The sequence below is a fragment of the Labrus mixtus genome, chromosome 7, assembly GCF_963584025.1.
Source record: "Labrus mixtus chromosome 7, fLabMix1.1, whole genome shotgun sequence".
NCBI lineage: Eukaryota > Metazoa > Chordata > Actinopteri > Labriformes > Labridae > Labrus > Labrus mixtus.
Window position 1 is genome coordinate 21,337,529 of NC_083618.1, and position 17,936 is coordinate 21,355,464.

General features: G+C 40.8%; 2 protein-coding genes across 2 annotated transcripts in view; both read left to right on the plus strand.

Moving 5' to 3' along the window:
- The window catches only part of LOC132976955 (CMP-N-acetylneuraminate-beta-galactosamide-alpha-2,3-sialyltransferase 2-like), a 259,673-nt gene that overhangs the window by 201,791 nt on the left and 39,946 nt on the right, over nucleotides 1-17,936 (plus strand). The gene's annotated exons all lie outside the window — the stretch shown is intronic.
- rem1 (RAS (RAD and GEM)-like GTP-binding 1) lies at nucleotides 2,719-14,123 on the plus strand. The gene is made up of 5 exons (XM_061041211.1): nucleotides 2,719-2,955; nucleotides 8,835-9,238; nucleotides 11,683-11,765; nucleotides 13,155-13,362; nucleotides 13,459-14,123. The coding sequence occupies exons 2-5, from the start codon at nucleotides 8,872-8,874 to the stop codon at nucleotides 13,734-13,736; spliced, it is 936 nt and encodes a 311-aa protein (XP_060897194.1). The 5' UTR covers nucleotides 2,719-2,955; nucleotides 8,835-8,871; the 3' UTR covers nucleotides 13,737-14,123.

Below are 17,936 nucleotides of genomic sequence, written 5' to 3' on the forward strand. Positions count from 1 at the left end.
TGGAAAGATGCTGCAAGAAACTGGAGCTTACTGAAGAAAGAACCTGACAGGGAGGAAGTTGACTCTTTTGTGGCAGAGGAAATGGCTTTTAGGGTTCCCCTTTCATCATTTTCACTCAGGCAGATGGCTGCTCTTCTGATACAACCTACATATAGCCTGTTTTAAATCGATTTACAAACTTAATATCGTTAATGAACAACTTTATTCTTGTAAATTTACGACTTCATCCTTTTAAATTTAGGACTTTAAAATCGAAATGTTGGATTTTTTTTTCTTCAACGTTGCCCTAAAACTCCTCCGTAGAATAAGACAGCAGGAAATGCTTTTGTCTCTTTTGCATCCTAAATGTTTCCTTCCTTCAACTCTGACAGCAGCAGCTTCCCCTGCTGGCGCTGAGATGAACTACACATTACTGAAACTAAAGCTTTTCTGCAGTGACTAAACTGTAAAATCCTGAATGAAGTTCGAAGCAATGATTACTGAGGTGTGATGCAGATGTTTTTTCTCTGCAGCAATTGACTCTTTTCATGACAAAATGAGCAAATGGGTCACCTTTACATTTCGTCCTCGAGGTGAGAAAAATATTTCATTTTTAGTCAGATTGTTATTTGCTTTAATCAATAAGTGAAATAACATCACAGGCCTCTAAAATTAGGTGTTTTAAATTTCTACTAAAACACAGATTTTGCCGAATGATTTTCATTGTGTTTTCTTCAATATATTAAATTAAAATATTAACTACATTGTCTACATTCCAGCCTCACCTCCTCCTCCTCCTAATCAGGATCAACCCATTCACCCAAACCCTCAGGAGTCTGACACGTCCCATCATGCATCTGTCTCATCTCAGGGAGCCTCCTGTAGCTCATGTGAGGATGAGCAGTGTGTTAAGAAATGAAAACATACATTTTTTTGAAAATAAAGCACCTGTTTCTTTTTGTAATTATTTTATTGGGTGAGTGTGTGTGTGAGTGTGTAAGGGTCCGAGTACATGAGTAGATTCAGTGTTTCAACTTAAGTAATAATCATAGTTTCATAAGAAAAAGAAAACCATTTTTTATTTAGTAGACCCTGTTTGCACTGTTCATTCACAATTACATTAAATGTATCTCACCGCAGCAACAAAAGCAAACTTAAAGCAACTTAAAATGAACTAAATAACCCTTTCTAATTTCAGTTATATTAGTCTTCCTGCAGAGGGCGATATGGAGCTGTTGGTGTAAGTGGATGAAGTAGTTTGGACATAGGTTAGGCATGCTGCAGGAACATCACTGTACTGTAACCTTGATTATGTTTGACGTCAGCTATGTGGGCAGAAAGCCCTCCTTTAAACTTTTAAAGTGAAGGACAAACAAAAATCTGAACGTCTGTGATGAGCTTAGTTGCAGTAAGAGCGCTCACTCTGACACAGAGGAAGTCATACGTCCAACTTTATAGCTTTATGATCTAATTTGACAAACGTGGAAAAGTGTGGAAACCCATTATTAATCCATACCATATCAGACACTCCCCGCCCTATAAAACTGTCAAACTCATCGGCTCCAGTTGATATACATTTTTAATATTTGAAGCTATAATGAGATGGACTAGCACAGTGGTTCCCAAAGTGGGGGTTGGGACCCCCCAGGGGTCGCGAGCAACCAAGACGGGGGGTCCCAAGATTCCTTTAAAAAAAAAAAAACATTTGAAAAAATGAATATTATTTGAAGGTCACATATTCTCCTCCTCTTCAACCAGTGTAAATCAGTCTCAGAGCTCCCCAATAATATGTGTGTGAAGTTTCTTGTTCTAAATCCACTCTGATCCTGTATTTGATCATGTCTATAAACCCCTCTATTTCAGCCCTGCTCAGAACAGGCTGTTTCTGTGTCTACCTTTAAATATGTAAATGAGCTGTGTCTGACCACGCCCCCTCTCTGGAAGGGCTTGGGTGTCTCTGGCTTTCTCGCTCCATGTCCTATTGTTTACGGTGAGAAGGCAGACTCAGAGGGCAGAACAAACACCTAGCTGTGGGAGTGTCACCCACCTGGGGGAGGGGTTACTGCCCTTTGTGATGTCATGAAGGGAAAATCTCCAAGCGGCCTATTTGAGCACAAATTTTCTGAGAGGATGGACTTTACTCATCATTGGGGGGTTTGTAGACGGACTAGAGACACATATTAGTGTTAGAACAACATGGTGAAGTGGATTTCGCATAATATGTGAACTTTAAAACTTTATTTGCCATTATTATACAAATTGATGCAAAGTAGTAGGCTGCTTAAAATGTCAGTTTGCACATGGCAGCAATGCATTGCTGCTCTTTACACATGCAGATGCACACACCTGGTTTTTATATGTCCACTCAGTGTTAAAGTCTATACATGAAAATTACTTGTATTCTGCTTCAAGCCTTTCTTACAATAAATTACTATATAAAATAGTTTTATGGTTTTTAGGCTGTTGTGTTCTCTTTTGTCCTCTCTCCTCCAACCACGTCTGCAATCGGAAATCTGCAAAAGAAAATGTTTCTTGGTTAGCTAGTCTCCTGCCTGAACTGTTTTATGAAGCCAAACTGTCTTTTGTGTCAAACAGGAAGTGACCAAAATGTTCCCTAAACCAACTCAGCCTCCGCAATGATAAAACAACACACACACACACACACACACACACACACACACACACACACACACACACACACACACACACACATGCAGTCCCCCCTCAGTTATCTATTTCTCCTCTGCTGTCGCTCTGACACAGACGCAGACACTCACACAGAGGGAGGAAGATAACTCTGTGATTCCACTGCTGAATTTTTAAAGCTGTTGTGGAACTCTTTTTTTCCAGGCGGGTTACTGTGGCACCGGGGTACTGTTACACGGACGGAGGCAGACACAGAGACAGGGTTCAGTTCAGCTCTGTTGTTTACAGAGGCTGGACAGAAACAAACCCGGGCAGTTCATGGTGTGTGCGGTGAGTTATTCCTCTTTCTTATCAACTTATTTTACGATTACTTCTGTGAGTTTTTAAAGCTGCCCTCATAAAAACGCATTTAGAGTTTATGTTCATTCATTGTTTTCTTTAACTCATGGAACCAAAACAATCTAAGTTTTCAGATATTTTTAATTTAAAGTAAAAAAATATATGAATGCATACATGTAGGCACATGCATTTTTTTATTTTTTGGATATGAAAGCATCATAAAGATTTACATAAAATGTCATTTTCAGTCATTTTAAGGGCAAAATGTGACATGAAATAAATTTGAAAACACATTTCTTATCGTTTTTTTCAACATGTTAAACTGAAATAAAAACTCGTAATCTTCTGTAAGACAATTAACAAAAATAAATAATATATCATATAATAATATACCAAATACTAATGGTGGATAATTTTGTCCTTACATTGTTTTGTGACCCCAAATAAGCGACTGCAACTTGAGTTGCCCTTCCCTTCACTGACTGTCATTCTTGGCACCTTTTAATGCTTTAATTATTTATTGCAGGAGGTTTTTTGTGTGTCTGAGCTCTTTTATGCATGCTCGAAGTCTTCATGTGTCCATTCATCCTGGGGCTTTTGTTGTGCAGGTTCAAGAACAATCAAAGTAATCAGACATGCTTAGGTTATTCAATCGTATGCACATCAGTGGCTCTAGTCCTAATTTTACATTAAACAGTTAATTTAAATAGCATTAACGAGGGAACATAATGGTACAAGAGAACTGAGTTAGATAAAGTCTCGAAGTGCAAAGTGTGCTCAGCGTTATGATAATCTAAAGGGATGTAATCTTTGACAGGAAATGTGCTCTCAATGTAAATAATGGAAAAAAGAATTCCTCTGGCTCATTTATCATCAGTCTATCCCATGTTTCACAAACTGTTTCCATGACACAAAGAGAGGAAGTGTTTTAAATTTGAGTTTCTGTCTCAGCTGTGCTCTGCCTCTCTTTCGTGTGGTTCCAGATTTTTACAAAGTTTTATACTAACTCCAAAACTCCTGTAAAAATAAGCTTTTCATAAACATAAACACTGTTGATGCCACAGCTTGTTGGTATCTCTGTCAATTAGTACTTTATCAATTAGCTTGTACAACTTTAGTGAACAATTACAATTTACAAGTAAAAGTTTAGTATTTTAAATTCTGACTATTTGTCTACTGGTTCTTAAACTTTTGAATGTCAAGAACCCTAAAAGAGAAAAAAGAGAGACTAGTGTGCACACATCCAATCAAAATGCATACAGGTGCAGGACAAAAAAAAGTATAAATAGCAGAAAAAAGAGAAAGGTCTGCACACTGTTCAGCTCCAAATGAGTAACTTTATTAAGGGCAGCGTTTCGATCCAAAGGATCAGGCAAATGTGGGGAAATCATATGTTGGTTGAACAACGGCATTTAAGAATAATTATCTGTCACATAAATACACAAGACATCCTGCTCATCCAACCCTCAAAAGAAACTAAAAGATGTTTCGGCCTGAAGAAGATCCTTTGGATCAAAATGTTGCCATGGGAGCTGAACAGTGTGCAGACCTTTCTCTTTTTTCTAAAGAACCCTAAATGACACACAAATTGTACCATAGACTCCAATTTGACATGATTTTGTTAGAAGGATTTCAGATCTTTGGACTTTTACGATATTTTGTCACAGAAAAGTGAAGGCCTTTAACAGAATAGTCCTTTGTTTTATTATGGTTGATGACTCCATTAAGATATAATTCGTCTGGTTGTGGTTTGGCTGGAGTGCGCAACCATGCAGAGGATGTGGTCCTCGCCCTGGGCTGCCATTGGTTCAGGTCAAACCTTGGCGCTTTGCTGCATGTGACACACATGCATCTCCTCCCGACCTTTCCTGTCTCTCTTCAGCTGTCCTGTCAAGTGGAGGATATGGTCCTTAAAAATAACAAACAAACAACAACAAAAACCAAACAGAAAACTTCTGGTTCTTGCCGTAGTTCACTTTGCACCAAGCCGGAGCCAAAGCCAACAGATATCAAAAGTGATGACATCATTGCTTACTTTCTGAATCACGCATGACAGGATGTCTTGTGCGAGGTAGTACGTAGGATGAAAAACAGCACATGTAGAGCAGATACAGACCACATCAGAATGTAAACAACCATTTTCTTAACTGGTATTCATATTCAGTTGTGAGCCTCTCTTTCAGAGCAAAAAAAATCCCTCCCTTCAATGCTCCTATGGTCACATTCAATATGTGGGAATACAAAGGATCTGTTGATTGTGGGTATGTTCGCCTCATAAGGGGAAGACATGTTTTTGAAAGAGTACCTCTTTTGGTTGTAGCACAAAGAGTAAGGTTTACTTTTTAATACTAAAACAGGGGACCCAGGTGCATACTAGTAAAGTTACATTTTGCAACACAAAGGGGTCACCAAGGCTTACATTTTTAATTAAATCTGGGAAGCAAGCAAAATAATATCCAAAAGCAAGACAATATTTAGAAAAAAAACCCCTGATGTAAACACAAGTAGAGGGACAAGGAAACAGTCACATGAAGAAGATATGTCACACCAATTTGTCTTCTGGGGACGCCAAACTATGCAAAATAAAAGTTCCTCAGAAAGGCTTTAAAAAGGAATTTCTCTTAAATACAATACCACTTTTATAAACGATACAAAGACCGAATAGAAGGGTAGAGGGTAATGTTGTTGCTGCTGAAGCCCTAATAGCTTACACTGTTATGGATGGATGAATGAATGAATGGATGGATGAATGGATGATAGGTGGATGATAGATGGAAGGATGATGGATGATGGATGATGGATGATGGATGGATGATGGATGGATGATAGATGGATGATAGATGGATGGATGATGGATGATGGATGATGGATGGATGATAGCTGGATGATAGATGGATGGATGATGGATGATGGATGGATGAGAGATGGATGGATGGATGGATGATAGGTGGATGATAGATGGATGGATGATAGGTGGATAATAGATGGATGGATGGATGGATAGATGGATGATAGGTGGATGGATGATAGGTGGATAATAGATGGATGGATGGATGGATAGATTGATGGATGATAGGTGGATAATAGATGGATGGATGAATCGATGGATGGATAATTGATACAACAATTGGTGGACAAATTGATAAATTCATGCATTTTTGGCAGAAAGACAGAAATGGATAAATGGTCAAATGGCTGTAGAAAATAACAAATAGATGGATGGATGATATGTGGGTGATAGATGGATGGATGGATGGATGGATGGATGGATGGATGGATGGATGGATGGAAGGATGGATGATGGATGGCTGGATGGATGGATGATAGGTGGATGATAGATGGATGGATAAATGGATTTATGGATGATGGATGATGGATGATATATGGATAGATGGATGGATGGATGGATGGATGGATAATTGATACAACAATTAGTTGACAAATTGCTAAATTCGTGCATTTTTGGCAGAAATACAGAAATGGATAGATGGTCAAATGGCTGTAGAAAATAACAAATGGATGGATGGATGGATGGATAAAATAACAAATTGATGGAAGGATGAATGGATGGATGGATAAAATAACAAATGGATGGATGGAAGGATGAATGGATGGATGCCATGGTGTCTGAGCAGTAAGTTACCAGAGCAAATAAAATCGGAGAAATCTGAAGTGAAAAGTCAACTCAATGTCACTCCCTGGTTGTAGAGGTCTCAGTGTACTGCTACACCCTGGAGTTCAGCAAAGCAGCAGTTGAGACAGTGAATCAATAATAACGTCATTAGCTGTCTCTTCGTCTCAAGGGTTTACAACCACTGGTCCTGAGTCTTTTATTCCTTGATGAAAAGCTGCTGTCATTGTTTTTTAACTGTTTAAGGCAGGGGTGGGCAAACTTTTTGACTCGCGGGCCACAATGGGTTCTAAAATTTGACAGAGGGGCCGGGCCAGGAACAGATGGATGGAGTGTTTGTGTGAACTAATATAAATGACATGTAAAAGCCATTACATGAAAGGATTTGGCCTTTAACAGGTAGCAAAGCATGAATATGCAAGGCTCATTGTACAAATTGATTTCCAAATGCATTCATTTAATTACACTCATTCATGTGTGAAAATATGTCCACAGCAAATGCAAAGTCACAAAGCCAGTTCTTTTCGCTTAGCTCAGGAAATTCGTCGGATTTCCCCATTAACTCCAAAAATGTGCTGATCTCCTCTTTCAGCTCCCACACTCGTTGAAACACTTTGCCCAAACTTAACCAGCGGACACGAGAGTGGTACAGTAAGTCCTGATGATCCGCATCAGTTTCCTCCAGGAACGTAATAAACTGACGATGCTGAAGTCCCCTTGCTCGTATAAAGTTAACAAGTTTTACAACTGGATTCACGACATGATTAAGCTGCAATACAGACTTACACAGAGATTCCTGATGGATGATGCAGTGAAGGAAAATAACATCCTGGTCAGGGTTTTCCTCTTTCACTTTATTCTGGATTCTTTTCAGCAGCCCAACATGTTTTCCAGTTAAATTTGGCGATCCATCCGTTGTGACATTGGCAAGTTTATTCCAAAGTAGCTTCATTCTCTTGATGACAGCAGACACCTGGTTATACAAGTCCTCTCCTCGTGTTTTTCCTTTCAGGGACTCCATGGTCAAAAACTGTCATTAATCCCTCGGATAAAAATTAGGAGCTGAGCAGTGTCTTTCACGTCATTACTTTCATCCAGCGCTAGTGAATATAACTTAAAGGACTCAGCCTTTTTGTTTAATTCGCTGGCTATATCTTCATCAATCAGTTCCACACAGTGAGTCACAGTCCTGCGTGATAAACTGATTTTTTCAAACTGGCCTTGGCTCTCCGGACACAAGAGACCTGCTGTCTCTACCATGCATTCTTTTAAAAACTCGCCTTCGGAGAAAGGCTTGCTAGCCTTTGCTAATTTGAATGCCAGCAAAAAACTTGCCTTGGTAGTTGACTCTTGAATCGCAGTTTGTTGGTGAAAAAAATGTTGCTGAGTCTGTAAATTAGCCTTCAACCTCTGAGCCGCAGCCGCCCGTTCTTGCGTGGACTGCTTGCTAGCATAGTTAGCATGCTTCGTAGCAAAGTGACGGCTGATATTGTACTCTAAAAACTGCGACAGTTTCTTGGCATATCAGGCATACAGCCTTTAATCGAACTTCAGTGAAAAAATATTTAGTTTTCCACTCCGTATTAAACACTCGGCATTCACTGTCCACTTTTCTTTTCTTTGGTCCGCTCATTTTTACAGAAGGGCTCATACGGGTTCATACGGGTTCATAGGGCAAAGCGAAAAAGTGAAGAAGGGAATAATACACCACAATCTGAAGTGCGCCATCTATTGGGGAAACGCGGGCATTACAGGGGAAAACGAACGAGGTTTAATTATAATAAAATTGTATTTAATAATAATATAATTTGGACAAGTTCCGCGGGCCGGATTAAAAAGCCCAACGGGCCGTATATGGCCCGCGGGCCATAGTTTGCCCATGCCTGGTTTAAGGTTTGTAACTAGACCACGTCCACTTAGAGACAGGAAGTGTACATAATTTTTTTATCAATCTAAGTGTCTTCTTTGTTGAAGATCATCTTTGGTTTAACTGCTGGAGTCTGCTTTTACAAGGATTGTGACTATTGTCTAAGAATATGGGCAGACAACCAAAGAAAGTTGTCACGTTTCAGATTTTCAGAAAGACAGAGGTTGGATTGGAGAAGGAGCGGGGCTTTGTGTTGCAAAGTAACACTCTGTTTTTGTTTGGCATTCAATCAAAAGACCTTCCAAGAATCTGTGTCAACCAGTCGTAAACCAGACTCAGACCTAAATCATCATGCCTCCCCCTTCTCTTTAGGCTCATCTGGTCCTGATGTCCTTACCGTAAAAAAAACATGACCCTCAACACTCAGAGAGAGAAGCAGCCCCTGCGGCGGCGAGGCAGCACCCCGATCCCTCCAACTCACTTCCATCGGCAACCGTCCTGGACCCGAGACCACCAACTCACCGGCAGCACCAAGCACGACCCTGATCAGCCCCACCCCCAGCGCAGTCACCCTCCCCTTGGACAATCTGCGTCCTACCACCCTGGAGACAAGTCCCTCCACTACCTCGCCGAGTGGAGCTCAGACTCGGAAGACGACTCGCTGAGCGACTCGGACTGTGTTTACAGAGTGGTGTTGTTAGGCGACCACGGTGTCGGAAAGACGAGCCTCGCAGGGATCTTCGCTGGTGTCACAGAGAAAGAGGAACAACCTGGAGGTTTGACCCCCATTATATTATATATATTTCTAATTTATTTATTGATTTTATTAATACTGCCAATTTTCATTCTTTAAACAATTCTTTTTCTAGTTGACATTTTCATCATCTGCTTTCTTTAAAGTTTCAACCCTGTAAACATTCCTACAAACACTCTTTCCATCTTTCCAGACAGGAAATACTAAGATACAAAGGACAGGAAGTGATGCTAATGTGCAGTGTGGAAATAATAAAAGTTAAACTGGAACAGAACAGCTATAAACTACGAGGAAGACGATCTCAAACTATGCTTTGGCAAAAGATAAAAGGGAGACTAGAGAACTTCTAAGAGACAGAAACAACACAGTCCTTCCTCGGACAAATAAATGTTAAATTAACTAGCAATAAAAAATGATGTCTCAAAGCAAAGGAAACCTTTTTAGAACAATGCTTATTCCCTTTTCTTGCCATGATGTCCCAGGGGTCACAAGCGCCCCCCTACTTACTCAAAACGGCCTGTGAGTCAATTTCAAATACCAACAAGTTGTCAACATGTAGAAAGAAGGATAAAATCTACCATGAAGGATTTCCACCTTAGTTGCCAATACAACACCATGCACCAAGACCAAGTGCATTGGAACATGAAGAATACAAATAATTCTATAATCATCTTTGATCACTGGTGTATGTTTTGTTCTTTGCAAGAAAGTAGAAATAACTGGCTGTAATTGTTTCTGTAGATCTCCACTATGAAGAATTACTAAATGCATTCAGAAAGAAAATAAACTCAGAGCTAAAACATACTTTTATGACCTGTGAATAGTCTGTTAATTGCTGTAAAAGGTTGCTAAAATTGGCTATTTAGATAAATAAATTAAGTAATTGAGCGTATCCTACATTCTTTTTTTTTTTTTAAATCACTTTAGCCCTCTGGCAGTGAGAATAACAGTAATGTCACCCTCTTGGTAACCAACGTTGTCCATCCCTGAGATAGGTCTTTGGATTTTCACCACTTTTATTCCTGCACCGTGAATTTGAAGCGTTGTTGCAGCTAGCTAGCTTAGCTTAGCTCAAAGAATGCAAACAAAGGGAAACAGTTAGCCTGGCTCCCCACAATTTCCTCCAAAGCTAATTCTTAATCAAGTATCTAAACTTGTAAGTACCTTGGAAACTAGCATGGTACAAAAAAGTGTTGCTTTTTACACTTCATGCCAATGAAACAAACTTTATATCACATCTTAATCATCGAGCTTTAGACGTTTTTGGAGATGGGTTTATTTCAGATACATACTACTAGAGGAGTGTAAATATTCTTGTTAAACTCTTGTTAAACTCCTAAGCCAGTGACCTCTTCAGCAAGAGCTTTTTCCTTTTTTAAACTCTCACAACTCAACAACTGTACAGAAGTGACCGACTGACCCACCTGAAAACCGTTGCATCAGGTTGTCTTTCTTCAGTGTTATTTTTATTTTATCTGTTGAGTTGTAGTTTTCCTTCTCGCACTCAGCAGATACGTGCTCAATGTCTGTCTCTGACTTTGTTGTGACATTACAACCTTGCCTGACTCCACATCATTGATCAGATCCTGTGTCACGTGTTGATTGGCCTGAGGCCATGATTGACAGCTTGTATTGATCGGTGACAGTCTGACATGGGGGCAGAGACTTTCTGCTGATAGCTTTCAGGCTGAATGAGCTGCATGTTTGGTTTACAATCCCTGTTATAAATGTTTTGACCTCATTGTTTCTGTATACAGGAAGTTGCCCCTTAAGGCATCAATTTGTGTTTTTTCTCTTTATAACAATAGATAGGAGAGCTGTGCCCCCTCGTTTATTGTTTACAGACATACTCTATCCTCTAGTGATGAAGATGTCAGCATTTTCTCCATTTAGTCAAGACAGATACAGTACGTCCCAAAAAGTGTTTGATTGATTTCATGAAGTGCCATGACATTTCTAAATATAATAACAATCCAGTAGCATCATCTATTAAATCAGGGTCTTTGGACTGGCATCACACGATATCATAACAACGACTCAATTAGATTTATGTCAACAACAAAAAAATTCATGGCCTACATAAATGTTGGCCCATCATAAAGATCAATCAATCAATCAATCTTCATTCATAGCGCCATAACAAATGTTATCTCATTATCCCAAGATGACTGAAACTATGTATCGATCCCTTTAGGATGTATTGATGTGTCTCTGTCAAAGAAATTTAACAAGTCCAACTTTCTGATTCATGACCACAAACTACTGACACTCCCATTAGCATCAGTGTGCTAATTGCTAATTTGCAAGTGTTAGCATTCTAACATGGGAAATATGGATTATAGTAGAAATGCTAAATGGGTTAGCATACTGATGAGAGCATGTAGCTCAAGGCTTAGCGGTACAGCCTGACAAAGCAGCTTTCATGAATATTTTGAGTTTTTGAGTTTATTGTTGTTTTTGTTACAGAGGAAACATACAAGCGGACGTTGACAGTAGATGGAGAGGAAACCACCCTAATCGTCATGGACAACTGGGTGAACGACAGACTGGTACAGTGTGTGTTAACATGGAACTTTAAATAACAAAACGCACGGGCAGAGTCGATTTACAATCCAAAACCAACGCAGCTCAGCGTTTTCAGCACTCATCATACTGAGCGCTAGAACGCCCCTTGTATTGTCAGTTAAAAACAGGTCAACTTTTGGAACACCGTCGCACTCATCAGTGTCACTTCACCTTCACTGACCAATCAAAAACAAAAACGGGCAGAACCTCTGATATTAGCTTTGTGAACAAATATGACTACTAACTAATGTGGCACGTCTCTCTGAGCGTACAATTCCCAGGTCTGAAGCCGTTGAGTATGCAAGGAAATTATTTCTTCATATTATTTTCATGTTCTCTTGGTGATATTTCCTTGAATAAAGGAAAACATTAAGCACACTGAGCTATTTCAATATAGCTTATGAGATATTTAAATAGACCTAATGGTCCCTACCGAGGGAAGCAAAGGTTAACTTTCTTAACTTGGAAAAGTAAACAACCGTGAGAAGCGCTCTGAAACTGAGGTTGTGGCCGCTGCCAGAGCAAAAAGAGCCGCTAATGGACACAGGCCTTGAGGGTGCTCAAGGTTATGATTTTAAATCTGTCGGGATGGTTTTGCTGGTGTGGGTTTGGTATTGAGATCCACATAAAATTGTTCTTTCGCTGTTATGGAAGAACTTAAAAAAGTTGCAATGGGTTGGTCATTTTCTCCAGATAAACTTTTTCAGATTTTGGTTGAAATTGTCTTTAGGTCCTGACAGAAATTAATAACTCATGTGCTCTGAAAAACGAACGAAGAAATCTGTCATCTGTATCAGTTGTAAGCCTGTAAAAATTTCAACCAATGTCTGCCATGAGGTACCAATCTGATGAACCAATCACGCCTCCCTGTCTCCCTGCTCGCTCTCTACCTCTCGCGTGCACTAGCCCACACTCAAAGCGCGTCACCGTTGACGGAGTTTATACTGTGAGTTTGTCGTTGGCTGTAAGAAGTAAAATAGTTTAGTGTTTACTTACCACTGAATGAGACATGAGACGACGTAGTTTCTACACAATGCAGGCGATGAGCTGAGGTCCGCTTCTGGAGCAACCATGCTCGTGCATGTAAGTGAGGGGCGTGGCTTTTGAGGGAGCACAGAGGGGAGGAGGTGGGTGTAGACAGATCACTGAGGGAATGCAACTTTCATAATCATGCTAGTTTTCGAAAATTACCAAGCCTGACTTTAAAGGATGTTTTGGATCTACTACTCACCAATTGGCTGATCAACTCTGAAGCCTTATTAGCAGCCCTGTATCAGATTGTTAATATTCCACAATTAGTTCCTAAACTCTTGATTTGTTAATAAGCTCTTTCTTCCGCTCGTTCTTGGACTCGATTTCTCTCCATCTGTCAGGAGGGAGAGGACGCCTCCTGTCAGGACAACTGTCTGAAAGTTGGGAGTGCGTACGTCATTGTTTATTCCGTCACTGACCGAACCAGCTTCGATTCGGCCTCTGAGCTCCGCATCACGCTTCGACGAGCTCGCCAGGCTGAAAACCTTCCTATCATCCTCGTGGGCAACAAGAGTGACTTGGTGCGATCCAGGGAAGTTGCTATTGAAGGTAGCCATTTAGCATACATGTTAAGACAAACAAGAAGTTTCTGATTATTGATGCTTATATGAAAAATTATTTTCTCTCTGATGTTTTTTTACCCAGAGGGCCGAGCGTGTGCCGTGGTGTTTGACTGTAAGTTCATTGAGACGTCGGCGTCTTTGCAGCACAACGTCTCAGAGCTCTTTGAGGGTGTGGTCCGACAGATCCGTCTCCGTCGGGACGGCAGCGAGGCCATCCAGCGCAGACGCTCCGTCTACAAACGCAAAGAGAGTCTAACGCAGAAGGCTCGGCGCTTCCTGGATCGACTCGTAGCGAGAAACAACCAACGCATGGCGGCCAAAGTGCGGTCAAAGAGCTGCCACGACCTGGCCGTCCTCTGAGGACACCAGGAGCGACACGTTGGAGTTCTTTCTGGTCATGATCTCGTGGACGATGCTTTCTGAGGTTTTTCTCTCGCTGAGAAAATGGACAACTAACGTTTTTAGCTGTAAAAGGAGTTAGCCAACAGCATCACTGCGACGGTGTGTACAACTTCCTTTTTGACCATTTGGTCGACAAACTTCTGTGACTTTTTCTAAAGATGAAAAACTACAAACTCACTGAAAGAATCATCACTGTACATTTAACGGTGCAACAAGTGTTCAGTATGTGTGTGTGTGTGTGTGTGTGTGTTTGTAAAGACCTGACTGTTCAGGTTGTCATGTACTTTTTTCCAAGTTTTCTACCGTTCTCAGTTCAGCATTGTACAAAATAAAGTCTTAAAGGAACACTCCTCTTCTAAGAATCATTTTTGATTTATGCTCAACAGACTGCATAAAAACATGGACGATATGACAAATGTGAAGCCAAAACTTTCATAGCTCCTCCCACTGACTGGCTGCCGTTTACAGTAGGTCATAAAGCCCGCCTCCTCCATGTTAACTAAGACATGCGTCAAACAATGAAACCAAAATACACGTCAAATAATTTTTTTCTCAAATGGTTTCTGTCATTAAAACTGGTATTTATCGTGCTGGTTTATGTCTGACTGGTCTCTTTTCTGAGTCAGTTGATGCTTTAAAAAGTGTTATGATGCCCATGATTGACAGCTCTGTTAACAAAAACTACTTTCCATAACTGTGAGTGTCTGAGACAAAAACGTATTTACCTTATACTGGCATCTGTTAAAATCCCTCATTTCAGCCTCTGACTGAAACGGTTAGTTTCAGCTGCTGTCTCTCTAAGGCCCCCCTCCCCACGGGCCCACTTTCTTCTGATTGGCCTGGTCTTTGGAAGCCTTCCGGGGGCAGAACGCTGCAGGGTTGCCAGGGCTGCCAGAGGAGGGCTGCTCTCCAGTGCTGGGAGAAGAGAGCCAATGGAAGATACTTAGAGGCTTGAAGTCATGTCGGGGAACTATCGCAAGATTTGCAGAACAAGAAGTCTAGCGCCCTCTGCAGACTCATCCTGGAATTACTCCAACATGTGTTTACCTCATGATCTGAAACTCTGCCCACGTTTAGTACAGGCATCCAGCATTGTAACACTTTGTGTGAGTTTTAAAATGAGAATTGGCATAAAAGGTCAAGTTAAAATCTGTCTTCTGATCTGTTCTGATTTTTCTCTATTGTTGTCGTTTTATGTTGTCTTGATGTCTTTCTTGCCGGAGCTGCCGTGGTACCAAACCTTTGTATTTCACCGAACACAAACACACTCTCAGGCCCAAACCTTCAAATACCCCTTGTCTTGTGGATGGATGTTTGTGGTTGCCATGGTGACCACAGGGGTCTGTTAGACACATCTGAAAAAATAAGCTGTTTAATGAGTGGTCGTCATAACGGCCCAAGGTTTGCACAGTGACACTTCTGTGGGGTTGACAAAGAACAGGCCGCGAGTTAGGCTGATGGATGCGTCAGAGTTATTTACTGGAACTCTTCAGCTCCGAGTTCAGCTCGGCTCTCAAGTCACATTTGGACTAAGCCTGCATGATAGGAGAATAATATGCAATGTGTGTTTACATTTTTTTCAATACTGCGATAGCAAAAGGGAGTGTGATATAAAAAAATGAGAGTGCATACGGCTATAACTCTGTGTTTGCGTCTAGCTGCTGATCTAAATGTTTCACACATACCTGTGTTTGCAACATGATCCTCCTGAGTCCAAAATGAATCCAATAACCGCTTTTTTAACGACTTAGACCACATACATGTTTGATACTGTCAATGCGCTTCATGGAAAGTTCTCATAAAGGGCTCAAGGCGAACATGAGTTTGTGTTATTTTATGAACAATCCAGCCAATAGTTGTTCACACATTTTACTGTGAAGCTACTGGTGCCTGAAGAGAAAAGGCCTGGAGATCAGCAGAGTCATTAAACTGGAATGAAGCTATAAACTGCTTTAAAAAACAACAACAAACTGGTTCAAGTCACATCAGTTTAACTGGAAACTACATCTGGCACAGTGGTTGTCCCAGAGTTTACTGATCAAATATCGAATCTGCTGATTGATCTGTCCTTAGGAGGTGATAAAAACATGCGCTCTGCGGTTTTACAGGGACAGAGAAGGAGTGTTTAACATTGATTTGTTGATTTGATGAGGGTAATGGAAAATATGCATGACTCTACTCAACCCGGATGACACACACACACACACACACACACACACACACAGTGATGTGTAAACATCCTCTCAGCGGAGGAGGACCAGAGGCTCCGAGCTGTGAGTTCAGCTCCCTCCTGAATAGAAACATCAGAAATCCCCGTCTGTGGTTTCTCTCTGAGGTGTAAAAGTCGTGGAGAAGATTTCATAAGACCTCATGCCGCAGATTTTTCGAATAACTCTTGAAACTGTTGATCTTACTGGACGCTCCTCTAGCTCGTCTTCTGCTGTTTTATTTCCAGCAGTGAAAATGTAGACCTGGCGTTTGCCTTCTAGGCTGATTTGTTTGAAAATGTGGCTGATGAGGATCTTTATGTTCATGGCATTAAAGACATTTAAATGGAAGAAATATACATCACATCATTATCCACTGTTAAAATGATGTAGAGTTCAAATGGACAATTCCACGTTGTTATGTCCAAGTGTAAGCAACAGGTGGAAAATCTGTTGCAAAACTGTCAGATATGAATATAATAAAACATGTGTGGTGGAGAAGTTTAAGGAGGAACAGAGGTGTGATGTAGAGGCAAGGTCATTCCTTCCTTGAGCCAGGATTGAAAGTAGTACCAGAGGAGTAACAGGGGGTGAAAGGGTGGCCGTGTAAAACGTTAGAACCAGCAGAGGGCGCTGGTGCTGTATGTATGTGTGTGTGCACGTCTGAGAGTGTGTGTATGTGAAGCTCACACTGTTGTGTCCCTCGTGTTTGTGACTTGGCCACACTGTAACCCAGAGCCTCGTCACAGGCAACGTTAAAAATTGTACTTTTAACACCATTTTTATTCATGGTTTCACTTGTAAAAGATCGACTTCATAATTTTGACTTTATTAGCCAATTCACACATGCACTAAACTCCTTAAATACCCTGTAGCTCGCCCCCGGCACCCGGAGAGAGAGCCGCCGCTCAGATCTCTCGTCCAGGTCGGACTGGCTTTAAAGCTCGCAGCTACTGAAACTTTCACGTTATTCTCTGGCTCTGAACTACTGTCCACTTCCTCATCTTCCTCCTTCTCTCTCTTGTATAGCCCATCAGCCCTCACCTGTGTTTTATTTCACCCTCGCAGCTCTCTGTTGATGAATTTGTGCGCAAAGAGTTTTATTATGTGTGTGGCATTTAATATCTGAGTGTGTGAAACAACATATTTGCTCGTGGGGATGTTGAAATGCGCTCTCAATATTTGACATGAATCTAACTCCACAGAAATATTCAGGAGATTTTACCACAAGTGAGAAGGCGGTCGTCATGACGTTTATATCAAGGGACCACTGTGTGACCGGTGCGATTAGCGTGCATGTGTAATGAGCTAGCAGTAACCTCCAGGTTTAAAAATGAAGCCAATGCTGAAGTGCAAAATCCGGCATTTTGTCGAGGGTCCGCTTGATGCCTACAGTCTGGTTAAAATACGATATTGGTCTAATTAGTTATTGTCTTCATGGGCAAAATCTCACAAAGTCAGGAAGATTTCAGGTGCAGGCTTTCAGGAGTGATTGTGTGAAAAGGGCTTAAAATCAAAAAGAATATTTAAAAATGTTGATATAGTAGTTCTCGTAAATTTCAGATTTATGGTCATGAACTTTTCTCCTCCATTTGAGACTCACTCACAGAGTATATTTACGCTGTTATAGAGATGATCTACGTCTTTGTTTTACGGCTTGTAAGTGATCTTCAGGGTGAACACAAGGCGCCAAGAAGTCTTATATAAACGTATATATCTTTCTGCTCAGGGCAGATGATGCAAAGTATGTTTTTTTTTCTCTTCAAAACACTGATTTCATTCTCTTCAAAATAACATCAACATAAACTGAACTTAAAAGAGTCATGAGAGCTAAGTGTGACAGCCTCTTGTGTGTCTGTGTGTGTGAACCCGCGTCACTGAGCTGAATATTATTCTGAAGAACGTTTCAAGCATCTGAGCCCTTTGAGGTGCGTTTGATTTATGGACACAG

Coding starts and splice junctions, on each gene's coding strand:
- rem1 (XM_061041211.1), top strand. CDS start 8,872: ATGACCCTCAACACTCAGAGAGAGAAGCAGCCCCTGCGGCGGCGAGGC. Junction 9,239..11,682: donor GAAAGAGGAACAACCTGGAG/GTTTGACCCCCA, acceptor TTTTTGTTACAG/AGGAAACATACAAGCGGACG. Junction 11,766..13,154: donor ACTGGGTGAACGACAGACTG/GTACAGTGTGTG, acceptor TCCATCTGTCAG/GAGGGAGAGGACGCCTCCTG.